Source organism: Myotis lucifugus, unplaced genomic scaffold (assembly GCF_000147115.1).
Source record: "Myotis lucifugus unplaced genomic scaffold, Myoluc2.0 scaffold_1, whole genome shotgun sequence".
In the NCBI taxonomy this organism is placed as follows: Eukaryota; Metazoa; Chordata; class Mammalia; order Chiroptera; family Vespertilionidae; genus Myotis; species Myotis lucifugus.
In genome coordinates, this window is record NW_005871049.1 from 6,064,396 (window position 1) to 6,081,433 (window position 17,038).

The following is a 17,038-nucleotide window of genomic DNA, read 5'->3' on the forward strand; positions in this document are numbered from 1 at the left end:
CAAGGGACTACATAGAAGCTAAATAATGGCATTAATAAGGATTTCTAGAATATGAGAAACAGCAATCTGTTAACTGGAGGATGGGGGTGCAAAAGAAGTTAAGCAAAAGAAGTTGATATCTTGCAACAATTACTTTCATGCCAATAAATTACTTCCAAAGGGAATAATTAGAAAGCAACTAGTAAACCCAAGCTTATGACAGCAATACAAGGCTTTATCACATTTTATCTTCTTGGTGATTTTACTCCCTATCTCCCTAAGAGAATGCATGTATTTTGGGCTATAGGAACAGCCAGGCAGCTAATGCTAATAGAAATAACTGGAAAAGCCCAAAAGCACCCCAAATGGATGTTTTGCCTCAAATGTATAATTAACCATAAAAATGAGTGCTACATAAGTTTTTATAGGCTTTACTATTGTTTTGAGATGGCTTTTAGAAATTTAAAATGCAGTACTTGCTTCTTCTTCAGATATATTTATAATAAAAAGTATGATGTATAGACTAAATGCAATATGGTATCCTGGAACAGAAAAAGATGAAGTCCGAATAAAGTCTGAATTTCAATTAATAGTAATGTACCAGGGTTGGTTTCTTAGTTTTGACTAATACGCTGTGCTGGTATAAAATGTTAACATTAGAGAAAAGTGATAAGAAGTGCTTGTGTCTGTCTTTTATTTCCTTTGTAACTTTTCTGAACATCTAAAGTAAACTGATTCTTATTTAAGTATATAAACAATTTGAAAGAAAATAGTTACTCATTCTTCTATATTATACCTCTCCTGAATGTTATATAGGCTATTTTAACATTTAGAAACTCCCCATTCCAGGGTCCAAAGATTTTTTTTTCTGAAAAAATACAGATTTATTTTTTAAAGCACTGCATTTATAATACAGTATACATTTTTAAAATAATTAATAAACATAATATACATAATATTCAATGTCTTCTGTTAAAAGGTTTTTTCTGTTAGTAACTTTTTCTTTTTTAAAAAATTTACTTATGTTAACAGAAATATGGCCAGCCTATTCAAATGAGATACATGGAACATGAAGAGAGACCAAAAGCTTTAACCGACTTGGGGAAAAAGATTCAACTTGTCATGAAAGTGATAGAAGCATACAGAAACAAGGTATTGAATTCATAAAGTCAACTGATGATGAAGGCATGTGGAGTTCATGGTGAGAGTGGGGCAAATCTAAAAGTTTTCAGCTACAAAGCTGTGACAGTTGTTGCTACCAAATTTCAGAGACATTGTGCACCAAACTTGAAACTTTTCATTTTTTATGAGAATTATCAGTAAATGATATTACTGCATTTAAAATACAGTGCAGGTATGTGCTTTTAATTTTTTTAAATTTCCTAAAACCACATTAAAAATTAATCCAGTGATCAAATCCATAGTGAGAGGCTTTCTTGGACCTTTTTTATTACAGGCCTTTTTGTAACTGGTCTCTGCTAGCCTTTATTTTTGTCCTGTTTCCTTTTTCTTTTGGTTTCCCTCTGTCTTCCAGTCTATTACTCATTTGCAATCCCCTGTACCCATGGTTCTTTTATATACATACCCAAATCTATATTACTACCCTTGACCTTTCCACTGATTTTAAGCTTCAAAAATTTAGTTATATAAATGATATCTCCACTTGGATATAACAATAAGATTTAACAAAATTAAGCTTATCATTTTTTTCCTCTAACCAGAGGTTAGCCAACTTTTTCTTTAAATATTTTTTTTAAATATATTTTATTGATTTTCCACAGAGAAGAAAGGAGAGGGACAGAGAGCCAGAAACATCGATGAGAGAGATTGATCAGCTGCCTCCTGCACGCCCCCCCAGTGGGGACGTGCCCGCAACCAAGGTACATGCCCTTGACCGGAATCGAACCCGGGACCCCTGAGTCCGCAGGCCGACGCTCTATCCACTGAGCCAAACCGGTTCGGCTTCTTTAAATATTTTTAATATATTTTTATTGATTTCAGAGAGGAAGGGAGAAAGAGAGATAGAAACATCAATGATAAGAGAGTATCATTGATTGGCTGCCTCCTGACCGCCCCACACTGGAGATTGAGCCTGCAACCAGGGCATGTGCCCTGACCTGGAATCAAACCATGGCCTCCTGGTTCATAGGTTGATGCTCAGCCATGGAGCCATGCAAGCTGGGCCAACTTTTCTTTAAATGAACAAATATTTTAGGCTTTTCAGGCTTTATCTCTATACAGCTATTCAACTCTTCATTGTAGTACAAAAGCAACCATATAGGACATGTACATTAATGGGCCTGGCTGCATTCCAAAGTAACTTTATTTAAAAACGTGGCAGACTGTATTTGGTCTGTAGGACAAGTTTGCTGACTCCTGCTTTAAATAAATATTCACCCAGCCAGTGTGGCTGTGTTTAGAGCGTTGTCCCATGCACTGAAGAGTCGGGTTGATTCCCAGTCAGGGCACATATCCAGGTTAAGGGTTTAATCTCCTGTCAAGGTGCATACAGGAGGCAGTCAATCGATGTTTCTCACATCAATGTTTCTCTCTCCCTCCCTCTCCCTTCCTCTCTCTCTATAACCAAAGAAAATAACATATCCTCAGGTGAAGATTTAAAAAAATTAAATATTCATTTTGGTAGCAAGGGAATACATAATTTTCCCAATTTTTATCATTGCCATTACATTGAATTTAACAAATACATTTTTATTGACTTCAGAGAGGAAGGGGGAGAAAGAGGGAGGGAGGGAGGGAGAGAGGAGGAGGAGGATGAGGGAGAGAGAGAGAGAAACATCAGTGATGAGAGAGAATCATTGATTGGCTGCCTCCTGCACGCTCCACACTGGGGATCGAGCCCGCAACCTGGGCATGTGCCCTGACTGGGAATCGAACCATGAGCTCCTGGTTTATAGGTTGATGCTCAACCACTGAGCCATGCTGGCTGGGCAGGAGAGGCTAGCTAGCACCTGAAAGATTCAAGAAGAGTATCAATAATAGCTTACATTGATCAAGCACTTAGTGAATTTGAAGCATTTTTATATGGATTATCTCACTTCATTCTCACAAGGATATATAAGAAAAGTGCAGTGCTTAAGCAACTTGTCAAGGTCGTAAATAGTGAGGGTCAGGATTAAAACCTAAGCATCACCCAGCCAGTGTGGTTTAGTGGTTGAGTATCGACCCATGCACAAGAGGTCGCTGGTTCAATTCCTGGTCTGGGGGCATGCAAGAGGCAGCTGATCGAGTTGATGTTTCTCTCTCATCGCTGTTTCTATCTCTCACTCTCTGTCTCCCTCTCCCTTCCTCTCTCTCTCAAAAGAAAAAAAATCAATAAAAACCATATTTAAAAACAAAACACCTAAGCAGTACCAAGTTAACATACAAACTCTTAACTATGGTGCTTTTTACTATACAATGTAGAAAGAGGTTACTTACTACAGAAAAAGATTTGTGAAATTTATAAAATAATATTGCAATCCAAGCAACCTAGAAGACGATTCCAGGTAAAGATTGTGAATATCCCTGCCAATGTCAGCGTCCTAACTGTCCAAACAGGTACAAATAGAACATAAGGATAATGGAAAGATAGGAGGAGCAAGCCGACAGCGAAAACACCAAGACTGTTTCAAATGTGGTATTGGAGATTCCCATACAATTACTACGGCCCAGGCTGTAGCAGTCTTCTTGAGAGTGCAGATTTAAGAAATTATCCAAAGTAAGAGAGACACTTATGTTCAAGGATTTTTCGTTTTTATCATGTGCCAGACTCCCTTCAAGGGGCTGGAACTACAGCATCAAACAAAAACATTGAACCTTATGCTTTAGTGGGAAAAGGTAGCATATAGTGATAAAGAGCTACGGAAAAAGTAAGGAACTGTCAGAGGTAGAGATTTGTCAGAAGGGCAGACTGCTAATTAGATGACATATATGTGAGGGGAGAACTGAAGGAGGTGAGGGTTCAAGATGTATGATAAATGTAAGAAAAAAGTTCTACAAAAAGGGAATAGCAGTTGCAAAACCCGAGGGGAGAACATGCTGGAGAAACAACAAGGAGGCCACTGTGGTTAAAACGGTGGTGGTGGGTAAGCAGTTACCAGATCATAAAGGGCCTATTAGGCCTTTAGAAAAGTTTGGCTTTTCCTCTGAGAATAGGAATCCATTGCAGATTTTGAGCATAAAAGTAATATGATTTAACTTATTTATGTAGGGACCTAGAAGCAGAGAGACTAGTGCAGCCATTATTAGAATAATACAGACAAGAGACAATGGGAGACTTGAACTTGGGTAGTGGAGGGGGAAGAAGTGGTTAGACTTTTGCTGCATTTATTTAGAAGGCAGACCTAATAAGATCTGATAGATTTATATAAATATAACAGAAAGAGGAGTCCAAAATGACTCAAAGGATTTTGGTCTGGAAGGATGAAGTTGCCATTTACTGGGAAGAGTAGGTAGGAAGGTGATTGAAATGTAGGGCATCATTTCAAACTTCACAAATAGAAAATCAATTTGGAAGTTGGATATAGAGTTGGGATTTCTGAGAAGAGGTTCAAGGCTAGAGTTTGTGGTTTTTTGTTTTTAAGAATGTAGATACAGCATGAATGGGGAAGAACTTAAGCAATGATCCATAAGTTGGAAGGAATTCAGAAAAATGGGGGGGCGGGGGGGGGAATACCCAGAAACTGAGAGATGATGGGTGCATAATTTGTAATCATACAAATAGAAAGATGGATCGAGTATCTGATGAAGCATCACCATCCTCTCTGTTCTTTGGCTTTGGAGTGTTTTTTCATTCTCTTTTCCTTTATCTCCATGTCCAATCTCCAGTTCATCAGGAGACCCTCTTTTCATATGTTGCATTGCCCATTTTTTTCTGGTTCTGTGGCTAACAATTTAAACCATGGCTTGTTATCGTGTCCTGTATGTGTGGCAGCTGCAGTTCTCTCTTTTTTAAAAATATATTTTTATTGTTTTCGGAGAGGACGAGAGAGGGAGATAGAAACATCAATGATGAGAGAAAATCATTGATTGGCTGCCACCTGCACACTGCCTACTGGCGATCGAGCCTGCAACCCAGGCATGTACCCTTGACTGGAATCAAAACTGGGACCCTTCAGTCTGCAGGCCGACCCTCTGTCCACAGAGCCAAACCAGCTAGTGCTGCAATTCTCTTTTTCAGACAGCATTATGCAATTCCCCTTATCAACAGCTTTCTATAGTGTTTTGTTGTATATTCAGAAATTTCTGTTTAGTTTTCCATATGCCTGCTTCCCTGATTTCTCTTTCCTAACAAATTCAGTTCCATGCAGCTTCTTTTTTGGCTAAGTATCTTTCCTTGAATATTCACCACTAGTCATTTTTTTTTTCTAAACCTGAATCCTTCAGAAAGCCTTTCCTTTTAAGAACCCATACTGATTTTTATTTTGCCCCAGTCTCTTCAGTTCTATGTAACATGTATGTGGCTTCTTCACATGGGTATGTGCAAGGTATATATTCAATAAATTTTATTAATAAAATTTACTTCCTGAGAAATGTTCCATTAAGTAAAGTTTTTTTTAATAGGATGAAAGATATGATCATTTGGACCCTGCTGAAATGGAAAAAGTTGAAAAATATATCAATGAAGCCATGGGTTGGCTGAACAGTAAGATGAATGCACAGAATAAACTAAGTCTCACTCAAGATCCTGTGGTGAAAGTTTCAGAAATAGTTGCAAAGTCAAAGGTAAGAAACTATAGAATTCTCTTTTTAAGGGGTTCAAGCACTAAAATTTTTTAATGGGAGTCATAATTTTTTATTTTGAAAAAATTCTAGGTGGGTCATCTCTGTCCCTTGATTTCATTAGTCACACAAGGCCTTTTTTTAAAAAAAAAATTTTAAGTGTAATGGCAGAATGAAATAAAGCACTTTGCCAACTTTTGACTGTCAAATATGTTAGACTTTTCTGGATTGGGTAAGACCTCTAAGTCTCCATTGTAAACTTGGCAGTACGGTCAGTCTTTGCATAATTCAAAATGTGTTAAGTCCTATGGTAAAATCTTATTTCTAGGATAAAGTTTCTATTCTGAAAACATTACTACTGAAAATTTCAGTTGATCATAGAAAACATAAAAATAGGGCACAAACTTTTCAATAAAGATCAGCATCAACGTAGGAATATGAATAAAGACATTGGATAAGCAGTTGACAAAAGAAATACATGTTCAATAAAAATATGGAAAATATAAAAAGTATTGTTTATCCTTATCACTAATCTAAAAAATACAAATCTCTTTTCACCCATCTGAAGTTGTGTGTTTACATTTATAATCTTGCCATAATTGTCAAGGGTATGAAGATGAATGCTTTCCCTGCATAACTTGGTTAAATTTGTTTCAACTTTTCTGGGATATTGTATCACAATATGCATACAAATTTAAAGTGAGTAGGCACTTTAACCCGGAAATCACATTTCTAGGAATTCATCCTAAATTGATTATTGCACAGGTATATGCAGATTAAATACCCTTGTTTATAATAGCAAAAAATTGGAAACACCTAAAATACCTATCAGTAAGCAAGTCAATGAATAAATTGATACATCCATATAACACACTGTAGTCATTAAATATTTTAAGTATTGAGATACATCTATTTATATATAAAGATGTGTGCAACATATTGAGTGAAAAATGATTACAGAATATAAAGTTATCTCACTGTATAAATTAATGTGTTAATAGATGGATATATTTGTATATATGTGTGTGCCTGGACATTCATTTAGAAGGATCATCACCCAAAATGTTAGTATCTGTAGGATATGGAATTTCAGATGGTTTTTCACCTAGTATGTTTTTAGGTATCTGATGTTTTTTAACAGAAACAGGTATTATTTTAATCAAATAGAGCACTAAACGTATTTTCCTTTTGTGAAAGTTTTGCAAAGAAGCTGTAATAATTTATTCCTCATCAAATGAAGTGCTAAGTATGATGAAAGCAGTTTGCCATTAAAACATTCCCCCAGGATGTTACTCCCTATCTTTCCATCCCTATCTCAATCTCTGTGACACCGGTCTTGAAAATATTTTAATGGTCTTTTTGGTATATGTATATAGAAATAAATAAATAAATAAATAAATAAAGCAAGCAAGCAACAATTTAGAAATACTTGTATTTCTTCTAAATTATTAAATTGCATTTACTTTCATGGTTTATTCTCTCAACATATAAGGCTACTCAGTTGTTTTAAAAAAGTAAAGTTAGTGTGTATGTTTTCATGTAAATGTTGAGAAATATCAATTCATGAAATAGGTGCTGACATAATTCTCATAACAGAGCAGTAGGCATATTTTAATGAAATTAATTAAAAGTTATTTGCAATAGTAATTCAAAAAGAATTATGCATCCCTATGTTAATTACAGCATTTTTGTAGTAGCTAAGATAAAGAAGCAAATTAGGTGTCTGTTGATAGGTGAATGGATAAGGAAGATGGAATATTACTCAGCCATAAAAAAGAATGAAAAATTGCCACTTGCCACAACATGAATGAACCTAGAAGGTGTTATGCTAAGTGAAATAAGTCCGGTAGAGAAAGAAAAATAGCATATGATTTTAGTTTATGTGACAATCTAAAAATCAAGACAAAATAGAAACAGACTTCATGATACAGAGTACAAAAGTGATGGTTGCCAAAGAGGAAGGGGAAGAGGGATAAGTATAAGAGGTGAAGAAGGAGGGGAGGATAAGAGGCACAAACTTCCAGTTATAAAATAAAGGCATTATGGAGATAAAATGTAAAGCATAAAGAAAATAGTCAATGATACCATAATAACTTTGTATGGTGACAGTTAATAGACTTATTGTGGTGATCATATCATAAGGTATATAAATGTTGAATCAGTATGTTGTACATCTGAAAGTAACATCATATTGTATGTCAACTATAATAAAAAAATTTTAATGTTTAAAAATAAATAATAATGATTCCTGCTGAAGGTAAACTATATTTTAAATTATGAGGAACCAACTAGGAAGATTCTATATAAAAACCACTGTTAAAGATTAAAAAGTTCCACTGACATGCACTAGCACAGAAGGTAAATCTCTCATTGAGGTATTTGAAGAAACTCAGTTGATTATGTTACTGAGCTAACAAATTCAGGAATGTGGAATTATATGGAAATTTAGAAAGTTAATGTGGAATTTAACAGTGGAATTTTTAATGTAATCAATATTCTTCATGTCTTTAGGAACTGGATAATTTCTGTAACCCCATCATTTACAAACCCAAACCAAAAGTAGAGGTTGCAGAAGACAATGCAAAAGCTAATAGCGAACACAACGGACAGATGGATGGACAGAGTGGGACTGAAACTAAACCAGATACAACAAAAGACAGCTCACAGCATACTAAATCTTCTGGAGAGATGGAAGTGGACTAAGTCTTAAATTTACCTTCACATAATTCAAACAGTGCAAGTAACCATGGGATCCATTCTTCTTTTACATCTGATACACACAACAGATGTTCAGTTGTTCTTGACCACTTTTTGTCATTTGTTATTTGGAGTAGTTTTGAAAAGTGTTTTATATTGAGTACACATCTATTAATTTCCATTGCTGCTTATGTGAAGCTTTAGCTGAATATAGATTTACAAGTCAGTTTAAGCTCTCCTAATATATTTTATATCACATGCAAGATTGATATGTAGTTGGCCACAGTCTACCTTATTTAAAGCTTCTACTTGGATAAACTTCAGCTTCTTATTCAGGAAAGTACACTGTATTGCACTATTGTCGCAGAAGCATAGATATAACTGATCATTATTTTGAAAAACAAATATTGAAACTGATGTGGTTTAAAGTCACTGGGGCACTGACTTTTTCCTAGTTATTGTATTGTTCTAACTTAAATATTAAAACAAATAAGAGGTTCCTTGACAAATTAGTCCATCTCATTGGTGTGTCATGAGAACTCCAAAAGCTTTGCTTTCATCACGTAAATGAACCAAATCGCACGTTGAAAGGGAAAATGCATAATTTTATGTTAAGGTGACACCAGCAGTTTTCTTCCTTTATTAGAAATGTGGATTGATGTTTTCCTAGAGTAATTCAGTATCATTTTCACTTGAAACTTCTGATCTACTTGTCCTGAAGAACTGCTGCTGCTACTAGCCTAAAGAAAGCTTTTTTATGAAAATACGTTCATGTGAAGTGGGAAATGCTGTTGACCTACTCAGACATGCATCTGTAATATTGATAGCCTGTTTCAGTTTTGATAGTTGTTTTAGTTTTATGAATTGATTCTGTTAATATCTTAACACAGGGAAGGGGGAAATGGCACAATGTATTGCATTATGTACACTTATCACTGAAGTACTTAATGTTAAGATATAGAAAAACACTATTAAATAAGTGGTAATACTTGAAAAGAATCACTTATACCCTAAGTCTTAGGAAATAATGCTTGTAATGAACTTAACTATGTTACATATCAACAGGCAAAATAGAGAATGTTACAGAGTTTAATATGATGTGATTAAATTATAATTCCTGCTATATATTACCTGTTCAGACCTTGGCTCCAGTTTTGGTGCTTCTTACATAAATTATATGGGACAAGGGACTGTGAAATTAAGATATTTTAAGGACTTAATCTGTGTTTCATCACCAGATTTGTTCACATTGTTCAGTTCTGTCCACAGGCTTGAAATTAACTGGGAGTAGACTGAAATGATTTTTAAACCTATAAGAAGCATAGACAATGCCTGGGTTCTTGTATTTAATGCCAATCAACTAGATTGACCTAATACTGAAATTTTCAAAGGCTCATTTTTTCCCCAAAGCTAAACCTTTACATTAAGAATAATTAATATTCACTTAAGTAGTACAAATTGAGAGTTTAATATCTTTATGGATGGTCATTATTTCTCACAACTAGTTCTCTAAGAGAGATTTTTGTTTCTACAATGTAGTCTGCACTGAAAGGGGAGTGTGGAGGGAGTGCACTTTCCAGGGATGTTTATTCATCCTTTTTGAGGAAGATGTCCCTTGTTTGCATTTTTAAAAATCATATATCCTCAATATATTTTAATGTTTTCTAGTCTTTAAACTGTCCTTGTTACAATACATTTAAAATGAAATAATTATATCCATTAGTAATAAGTGATAAAGTACCTTATTATAAAAAGCATTTATCAGTTACTTTTCATTTATATGTTGAATGTATATGTTCATTTGGGGAAGAACAAAATTATTAAAGGGAATTCATAACAGTACAAGTAAGGAGTTTATAGCTTTTTCTTGAGTTAGCAAGACCACCACTATCACTATTTTAGGAGCTATTCCTCAGAAACCTCTTAGGAATAAATGTGGGAACAACCCTTTCTTCATCTTAATTGTCTAGTATGTCCTGATATTTTTCATTCCTAAATCAGTTTATGTAGTTCTGTGTTTTGGTCCGATATATAACATTCCAATTGTTGCAGTTATATAACACTTAATGAGTTAAATACATCCAAAGATAATATGTATGCTTTTTACCTATTGAATCAACTTAATTTATATTTTCAAACACTCTTTAACCTTATTATGTAGTTATTTATTGACTACATTAGAATGTAATGTAGTTCTTCTACAAGAGAATGTTCTCCTATACAGTTTTGGGTAGGTAGTATGGTTTAGTTTAATTTTAATCACTGAAATATGCAGTGCTAGACAAAAGAATTAAATATTTTTTTCAAAAGCAAAAGCCATTATAGATTTTTAAAAGATACATAGCAAAATAGACTGTTTTCCTATAGTAGGCAAATAAGGACTAAGTATAAGAAATATCTAGGATGATCTACACCAGGGGTCCTCAAACTACGGCCCGGGGGCCACATGTGGCTCGCTGAAAACATTTATCCGGCCCGCCGGGTTTTTGCCACCGCTGCCTGTCCTGCTTAGCAGCCGACTCATCCCGGGCCCGCAGTGCGCATGTGTGGAATGTCTGAGGGACAGTGAACTGGCCCCCTGTTTAAAAAGTTTGAGGACCTCTGATCTACACTAATAAAAGAGAAAGATGCAAATTGACCATATCTTTGCGACGCCCACCAGCCAGTCAGGAGTGAGTATGAAAATTAACCCAGCAAAGCTGGTGAGTTAATTTGCATATGCAGGTGTCGAGCTGCCTGGGGTAGGGTGGGACGTAGATGTTCCGCACTGCCCCAGCCACTTCCGGCAATATGGGAAGGCGGAAAGGCGGCTCCAGCCATAGAGAAGGCAGTGCCGATAGCCAGGGGAAGGAAGGCCCATTCTTGCACGAATCTTCGTGCATCAGGCCTCTAGTTAATAAATATTAGTATATTCTGACTATGGAAAAATATAAATTCTTTGGTTTGAAAAATAACTTTTTTTCTTTTTTTATTGTTTAAAGTATTACACATAGTAGTACATATATATCCTTTTTTTCCCCCATTGACCTTCCCCCAGCCTCCCCTACCCCCTGTTGAAAAATAACTCTTGATAGCCTATTATTATGATTATAAAAACAAACACTGCTCAATAATATAGCAATAATATAACAAATTTTTATTCCTTAGCAGTAATCAGAATTCTTGAGTTTTAAAATAACTAGAAACAGCACACCAAAGAATTAGACTATTGGAATATCAGATAATCTGTTTTAAAAGGGTAACTGGTCTCTTATTAAGAACTAAAGATTTCTTAGACTTTTGGGGGTGGCAATTTTTAGTATGTTCATGATTATTTCCTTGATAGAACTCTTTATTAATTTTGGGGCTCAGTTATCAATATAATAAAATGGTAGTGTTAAAGCATTTTATCCAAATTAGCACATCTTTAACTATTTTGAAAAATTATTCATATTTAAAGACAATAGATACTTGAATATAGTAATCAAATTAGCTTATTTCAGTTTGTCCCAAAATAGATATAGCCATCCCTCTTTTTCATCAATTTAAACTGTAAACATTCCCATTAAGAATTTTTTGTTGTAATTATTGTTAATCCTCACCCGAGGATATTTTTTCCCATTGATTTTTTAGAGAGAGTGGAAGGGAGAGAGGAGGGGGGGGGACACACAGAGAGAGAAAGAGAGAGAGAGAGAGAGAGAGAGAGAGAGAGAGAGAGAGAGAGAGAAAGAGAGAGAAAGAGAAAACAGATGTGAGAGCCTCACATCAACTCGTAGCCTCAGGCACATGCCCTGACCAGAGCCTGTAATCAAATCCTCAACCCTTCCATGCCCAGGCCAAAGCTCTAACCACAGAACAACACCAGCCAGGGCAAGATTATTTTGTTTTTTGTTTTTTCAATATTTTGTTTTAATGGTTGGTTTTGGTAGTCCACACAAATTAATGCTAAGGCAAGATTTACAAGTCTTAAATTACTAGAAAAACAGAGTTCATGTTTCTCACCTTGTAGAATTTTACAACAAAAAAAAACTTCAGTTCTAAAGTAAATGTTATTTTGTGTTTAAACTTTGGAAGTTTTGAGTTTTAAGTGGAATTTTATTTTGTGATATTTGATTCTGTAAAACTTAATCAGAGGCATATAACTAATCGTATTGCTCTATTAATATTTGACATCTGATAGCATAAATTAAATAGCAACTGCTAACTTTTCAAATGATGTACGTAGGGACACTTACAAAGTTGGATACTGATAGTGTATCCTTTTAATGTGTTTTTAACTGAGTGATTTAGCAAACTAAATCTTCTTAAAGCAGTCAGTTTCAGAAGATAGACTTTTTGATCAAAAAAGAAAAACAGGTTTAAAATTACCTTTTGTTTTTTATCAAGGTCTGATTTAAAGTATTTTAAAGTAATTCCCTGGAAGCACATAAACTTTTAATAATTTACAAAAAATTATTGCAAATAAAAAAAACCAAGACTTTTAACCAAACAAAAAAGAAACTTTAGCTATTTTACTTTCACATCTATAATTTAAAATACACTATTCTTCTATGTATGCATATGTTTCCTTTGAAAGAAGCTTTGGGTTTACAATACGGCCACGTCTAAGTTTTTTCCTACTAAATTCAAGGGTAATTGTTTCACATAATAAATGGGCACCTGGAATTTTTAGAATAACAAACTGCTTAGAAGAAGAGAAGAAAACGTTAATGTCTGTGGCAGTGGTCAGTATCGATAGGTAGTAATGGCTTTTTCCATCTGCTGGTTCCCTAAGGGATACCTCACATATTGTTAGAGTATTAAAAGAAAAGGCACGTGTGTTAAAATACATTATCAAATGACTTGAGCTTTCAGTAAAAAAAAAAAAAAAAAAAAAAAAAACACAAAAAACCACAATTGAATCATGAACATTTTGATTCAGTCTTTCAAATAGGTAAACATCCATAACAACAGTTAATTAATAGCATGATCTTTGCTTTGGAATCTCTAATTAGTATCATGTTCTAAGTCACAGGATAATTATTAGGGAAATGTACTGATACCTAGAAATGACCCATCCTATAAAGAGATGAGTGAAAATTCAACATGTTTTAGATAGTTTGATTGCATTATGATGTGTAAACTATAAGTGGAAATGGTCCTTAGTCTTTTCTGTCACATTTTATTTACCTGTTTGTCCAGTTCTAGACTCTTAATAATCATTATATTTTTCAGAAGTCTATTTCTCCTTTTTATTTTGAATTATTCTTTAGACCTTTTATTTCGTGAATTTTGAAAATTTAAATCATTTTTTTATTTTTCAATTACAATTGACAGTGTTATAGTTATATAACTAAGTGATCATCCTGATAAATCTAGTTCCCATCTGATACCATGCATAGTTATTAGAATATTATTGACTGTATTTCCTGTGCTATACTTTACATCCCCATGAATATTCTGTAACAATCAATTTGTATTTCTTAATCCCTTCACCTTTTTCACCCAACCCCCCTCCCGTTTGGCAGCCATTGAAATGTTCTCTGTATAAGTCTGTTTCTGTTCTGCTTTTGTTTATTTTGTTTTTTAAGATTGATGAGAGAGCCCCTAGCTGGTTTGGCTCAGTGGGTAGAGCATCAGCCTGCGGACTGAAGGGTCTCAGGTTCGATTCCAGTCAAGGGCACATGCCCAGGTTTCGGGCTTGATCCCCAGTAGGGGGCATGCACGAGGCCGCCAATCAATGATTCTCTCTCATCATTGATGTTTCTCTCTCGCCCTTCTCCCTCCCTCTCTGAAATCAATAAAGATATATTTTTTAAAAAAAGATTGATGAGAGATAAATATTTATTGTCATTTTATTGTTCATATTTTTCATCTTTTTTTTTTCTTCTTAAAGAAGACCCTTTAACATTTCATGTAATACTGGTTTGGTGGTGATTAACTCTTTTAGCTTTTCCTTGTCTGTGAAGCTCTTTATGTCTTTTAATTCTAAATGATTGCTTTGCTGGGTAATCTTGATTATAGGTCTTTGCTAGTCATCACTTTGAATATTTCTTGCCACTGCCTTCTGGCCTGCAAAGTTTCTTTTGCGAAATCAACTGACAGTTATATGGGCATTCCCTTGTAGGTAACTAACTGCTTTTCTCTTACTGCTTTTAAGATTCTCTTTGTCTTTAACCTTTGGCATTTTAATTATGATGTGTCTTGGTGTGGGCTCTTTGGGTTCCTCTTGTTTGGGACTCTCTGTGCTTCCTGGACTTGTATGTCTATTTCCTCCACCAGGTTAGGAAAGTTTTCTGTCACTATTTTTTTCAAATAAAGTTTTCAATTTCTTGCTCTCTCTCTTCTCCTTCTGGCACCCTCATTATTCAACTGTTGGTAAGTTTGAAGTTGTTCCAGTGACTCCTTACACTTTCTTCTTCTTTTTAATTCTTTTTTCTTTTTGCTATTCTGATTGGGTTTTTGCTTCCTTATTTCCAAATCGCTGATTTGATTCTCAGCTTCTTCTCTTCTACTGTTGAATCCCTGTAAATTAGTTTTTATTTCAGTTAGTATATCCTTCTTTTCTGATTGGTTCTTTTTGTTTGTTTGTTTCCATGTTCATTTTTATGCTGTTGAAGTTCTAAGTTCAGCTACTCTCTAAGTTAATTGGACATCTTATAACCAGTGTTTTGAAAGCTACATCTAGTAGATTGTTTGTCTCCATTTTATTTACTAGTTATTTTTCTGGAGTTTTGTTCTGTTCTTTCATTTGGTATGTGTTTCTTTGTCTCCTCATTTTGGCAACCTCTCTTTGTTTCTGTATATTAGGTAGAGCTGCTATGTCTCGTGGGCTTGGTAGAGTGGCCTAATATAGTAGACTAGAGGCCCAGTGCATGAAATTCACACATGGAAGGGGGGTGTCCCTCAGCCCGGCTGCACCCTCTCCAATCCGGGATCCCTCTCGCAATCCGGGACGCTGGCTCCTAACCGCTCACCTGCCTGCCTGCCTGATCGCCCCTAACTGCTCTGCCCTGCCAGCCTGATCGCCCCTAACCGCCTCTGCCTCGGCCCCACCACCGTGGCTTTGTCCAGAAGGACAACTGGAAGATGTTTGGTCGACCTGGTCTAATTAGCATATTACCCTTTTATTAGTATAGATGTCCTGTAAGGTCCAGTGGCACAGCCTCCCAGGTCACCCAAGATGGGTACTTCAAGTGCTCTCTCCCATCCCCGTATGGGCTGTATACACCCTCCTGTTGTAGTTGAACTTTGATTGTTGGCACATTAGTGGGAGGAATTTACACCCAGACTGATCAACTGCAATGACTGGCTGTGACCAATAACCACTGTGGAGGATCAGCTGTGCAGGAACTCACCCCACAGAGCAGCACTTACTTCAGTGGGGATCTGGTGCCCACTAAATTCTCCCCTTGTGTGTGTCACTGTGAAGGTAGTTGGCTGGTGCTTTGATATGGTCTGAAGCTCTCCACTGGGTGTGCTGTCTCTGCAGTCTCACAGTCGGTGCAGGCTACAGCCAGCTATCACCTATGTTCTTCCTAGGGCCACCCAGCTTGAGCTAAAAAACCATCTGCAGATGGCTACTATTTGTGCTGGGATTGGAGGTACCCAGGAGAGGCCAAGCTGCAAACCACTATTGCTTTGCTGGGCCTGAGGCCACTTAGCAAGATGTAGGAGGCACGCTAAGGCCAGATGCTGCTTGTTTAAGAGATTTTAGGAAAGTCTGAAGTGTGAGCCAGGAAAAGACACTAGAAACAGCTTGGGTAAGTTAGCAAGTTTGGTGGGGGTGGGGTTTCAGGGGATAATCAAGATAGGGCAAACTGTGTGAACTGGGTTGATAAAGACTATATGGGACACTCGCCTGCCAGCTCTGTGGGGGGAGGGCTCATCAAATAAACGGTGGCCTGTGCCAGCACTTTTGTCTGGGAGAAAGCTGCCCCTGACCCCAATTCTCACCCTGATGCCAGACAATTCAGTTCCACCCCATATGTCCCTGGTGCCTTTCTAGCTGCTATCCCAGTGCTAGAGCTCAGATGAAGTGAGTCAGAGTAAGTCTGTGTGCAAGCCCTTTAAAAGGACCTACCTGGAACTCAACAGCCCTGTCTCTCCCTCAGCCACAATCCCCACTGATTTTTACAGCCAGAAGTTGTTGGGATTCCTCTTCCCAGACTGGAACCCTGGGCTTGGGGGCCTGGTATGGAGACTGGGTCCCTTTGCTCCTCAGAGAGAACCTCTACAGCAGAGATACCCTCCTCAAAATCCTCCACGTGGGTGTGTAACCAACTTATTCTGCATCTCTGCCCCTCCTACCAATCTCAGTGTAGCTTCTTCTTTAAATCCATGAATGTACGACTTCTGTTCAGCTAGATTTCAGGTGGTTCTGAATGATGGTGGCTCTGTAGTTTAGTTGTAATTTTGGGAGGATGTGAGTATCATGTTTACCTACACCTCCATCTTTACTAGAAGTCTCTATTTCATGGATTTTAAAGAAGTTTCACGGCTATCATATCACTTTAATAGCTAATTTAATTATCTTTGTCTCCCATTTATTCTAATACCAAATCTTACTGTTAAGAATTTTATCTTAAATTCATACTGGAAAAGCCATTTCCATATATAATACCTTTAAATTTTAATAGTGGCTTGGTCAAGTATATTTTTTACATCTGACCTTAGAATATTT

At 36.1% G+C, this 17,038-nt stretch overlaps 1 protein-coding gene across 1 annotated transcript in view; it reads left to right on the plus strand.

The window, feature by feature from the left end:
* The window catches only part of HSPA4L (heat shock protein family A (Hsp70) member 4 like), a gene marked incomplete at its 5' end in the record, with an annotated part of 52,125 nt that extends 42,588 nt beyond the window's left edge, over positions 1–9,537 (plus strand). The window contains 3 exons of the mRNA XM_014457238.2: positions 1,012–1,131; positions 5,542–5,703; positions 8,212–9,537. Of these exons, the coding sequence (XP_014312724.1) occupies positions 1,012–1,131; positions 5,542–5,703; positions 8,212–8,403 (474 nt within the window). The remainder of the gene's footprint in view (positions 1–1,011; positions 1,132–5,541; positions 5,704–8,211) is intronic.
* Positions 9,538–17,038: the final 7,501 nt, after the last annotated feature.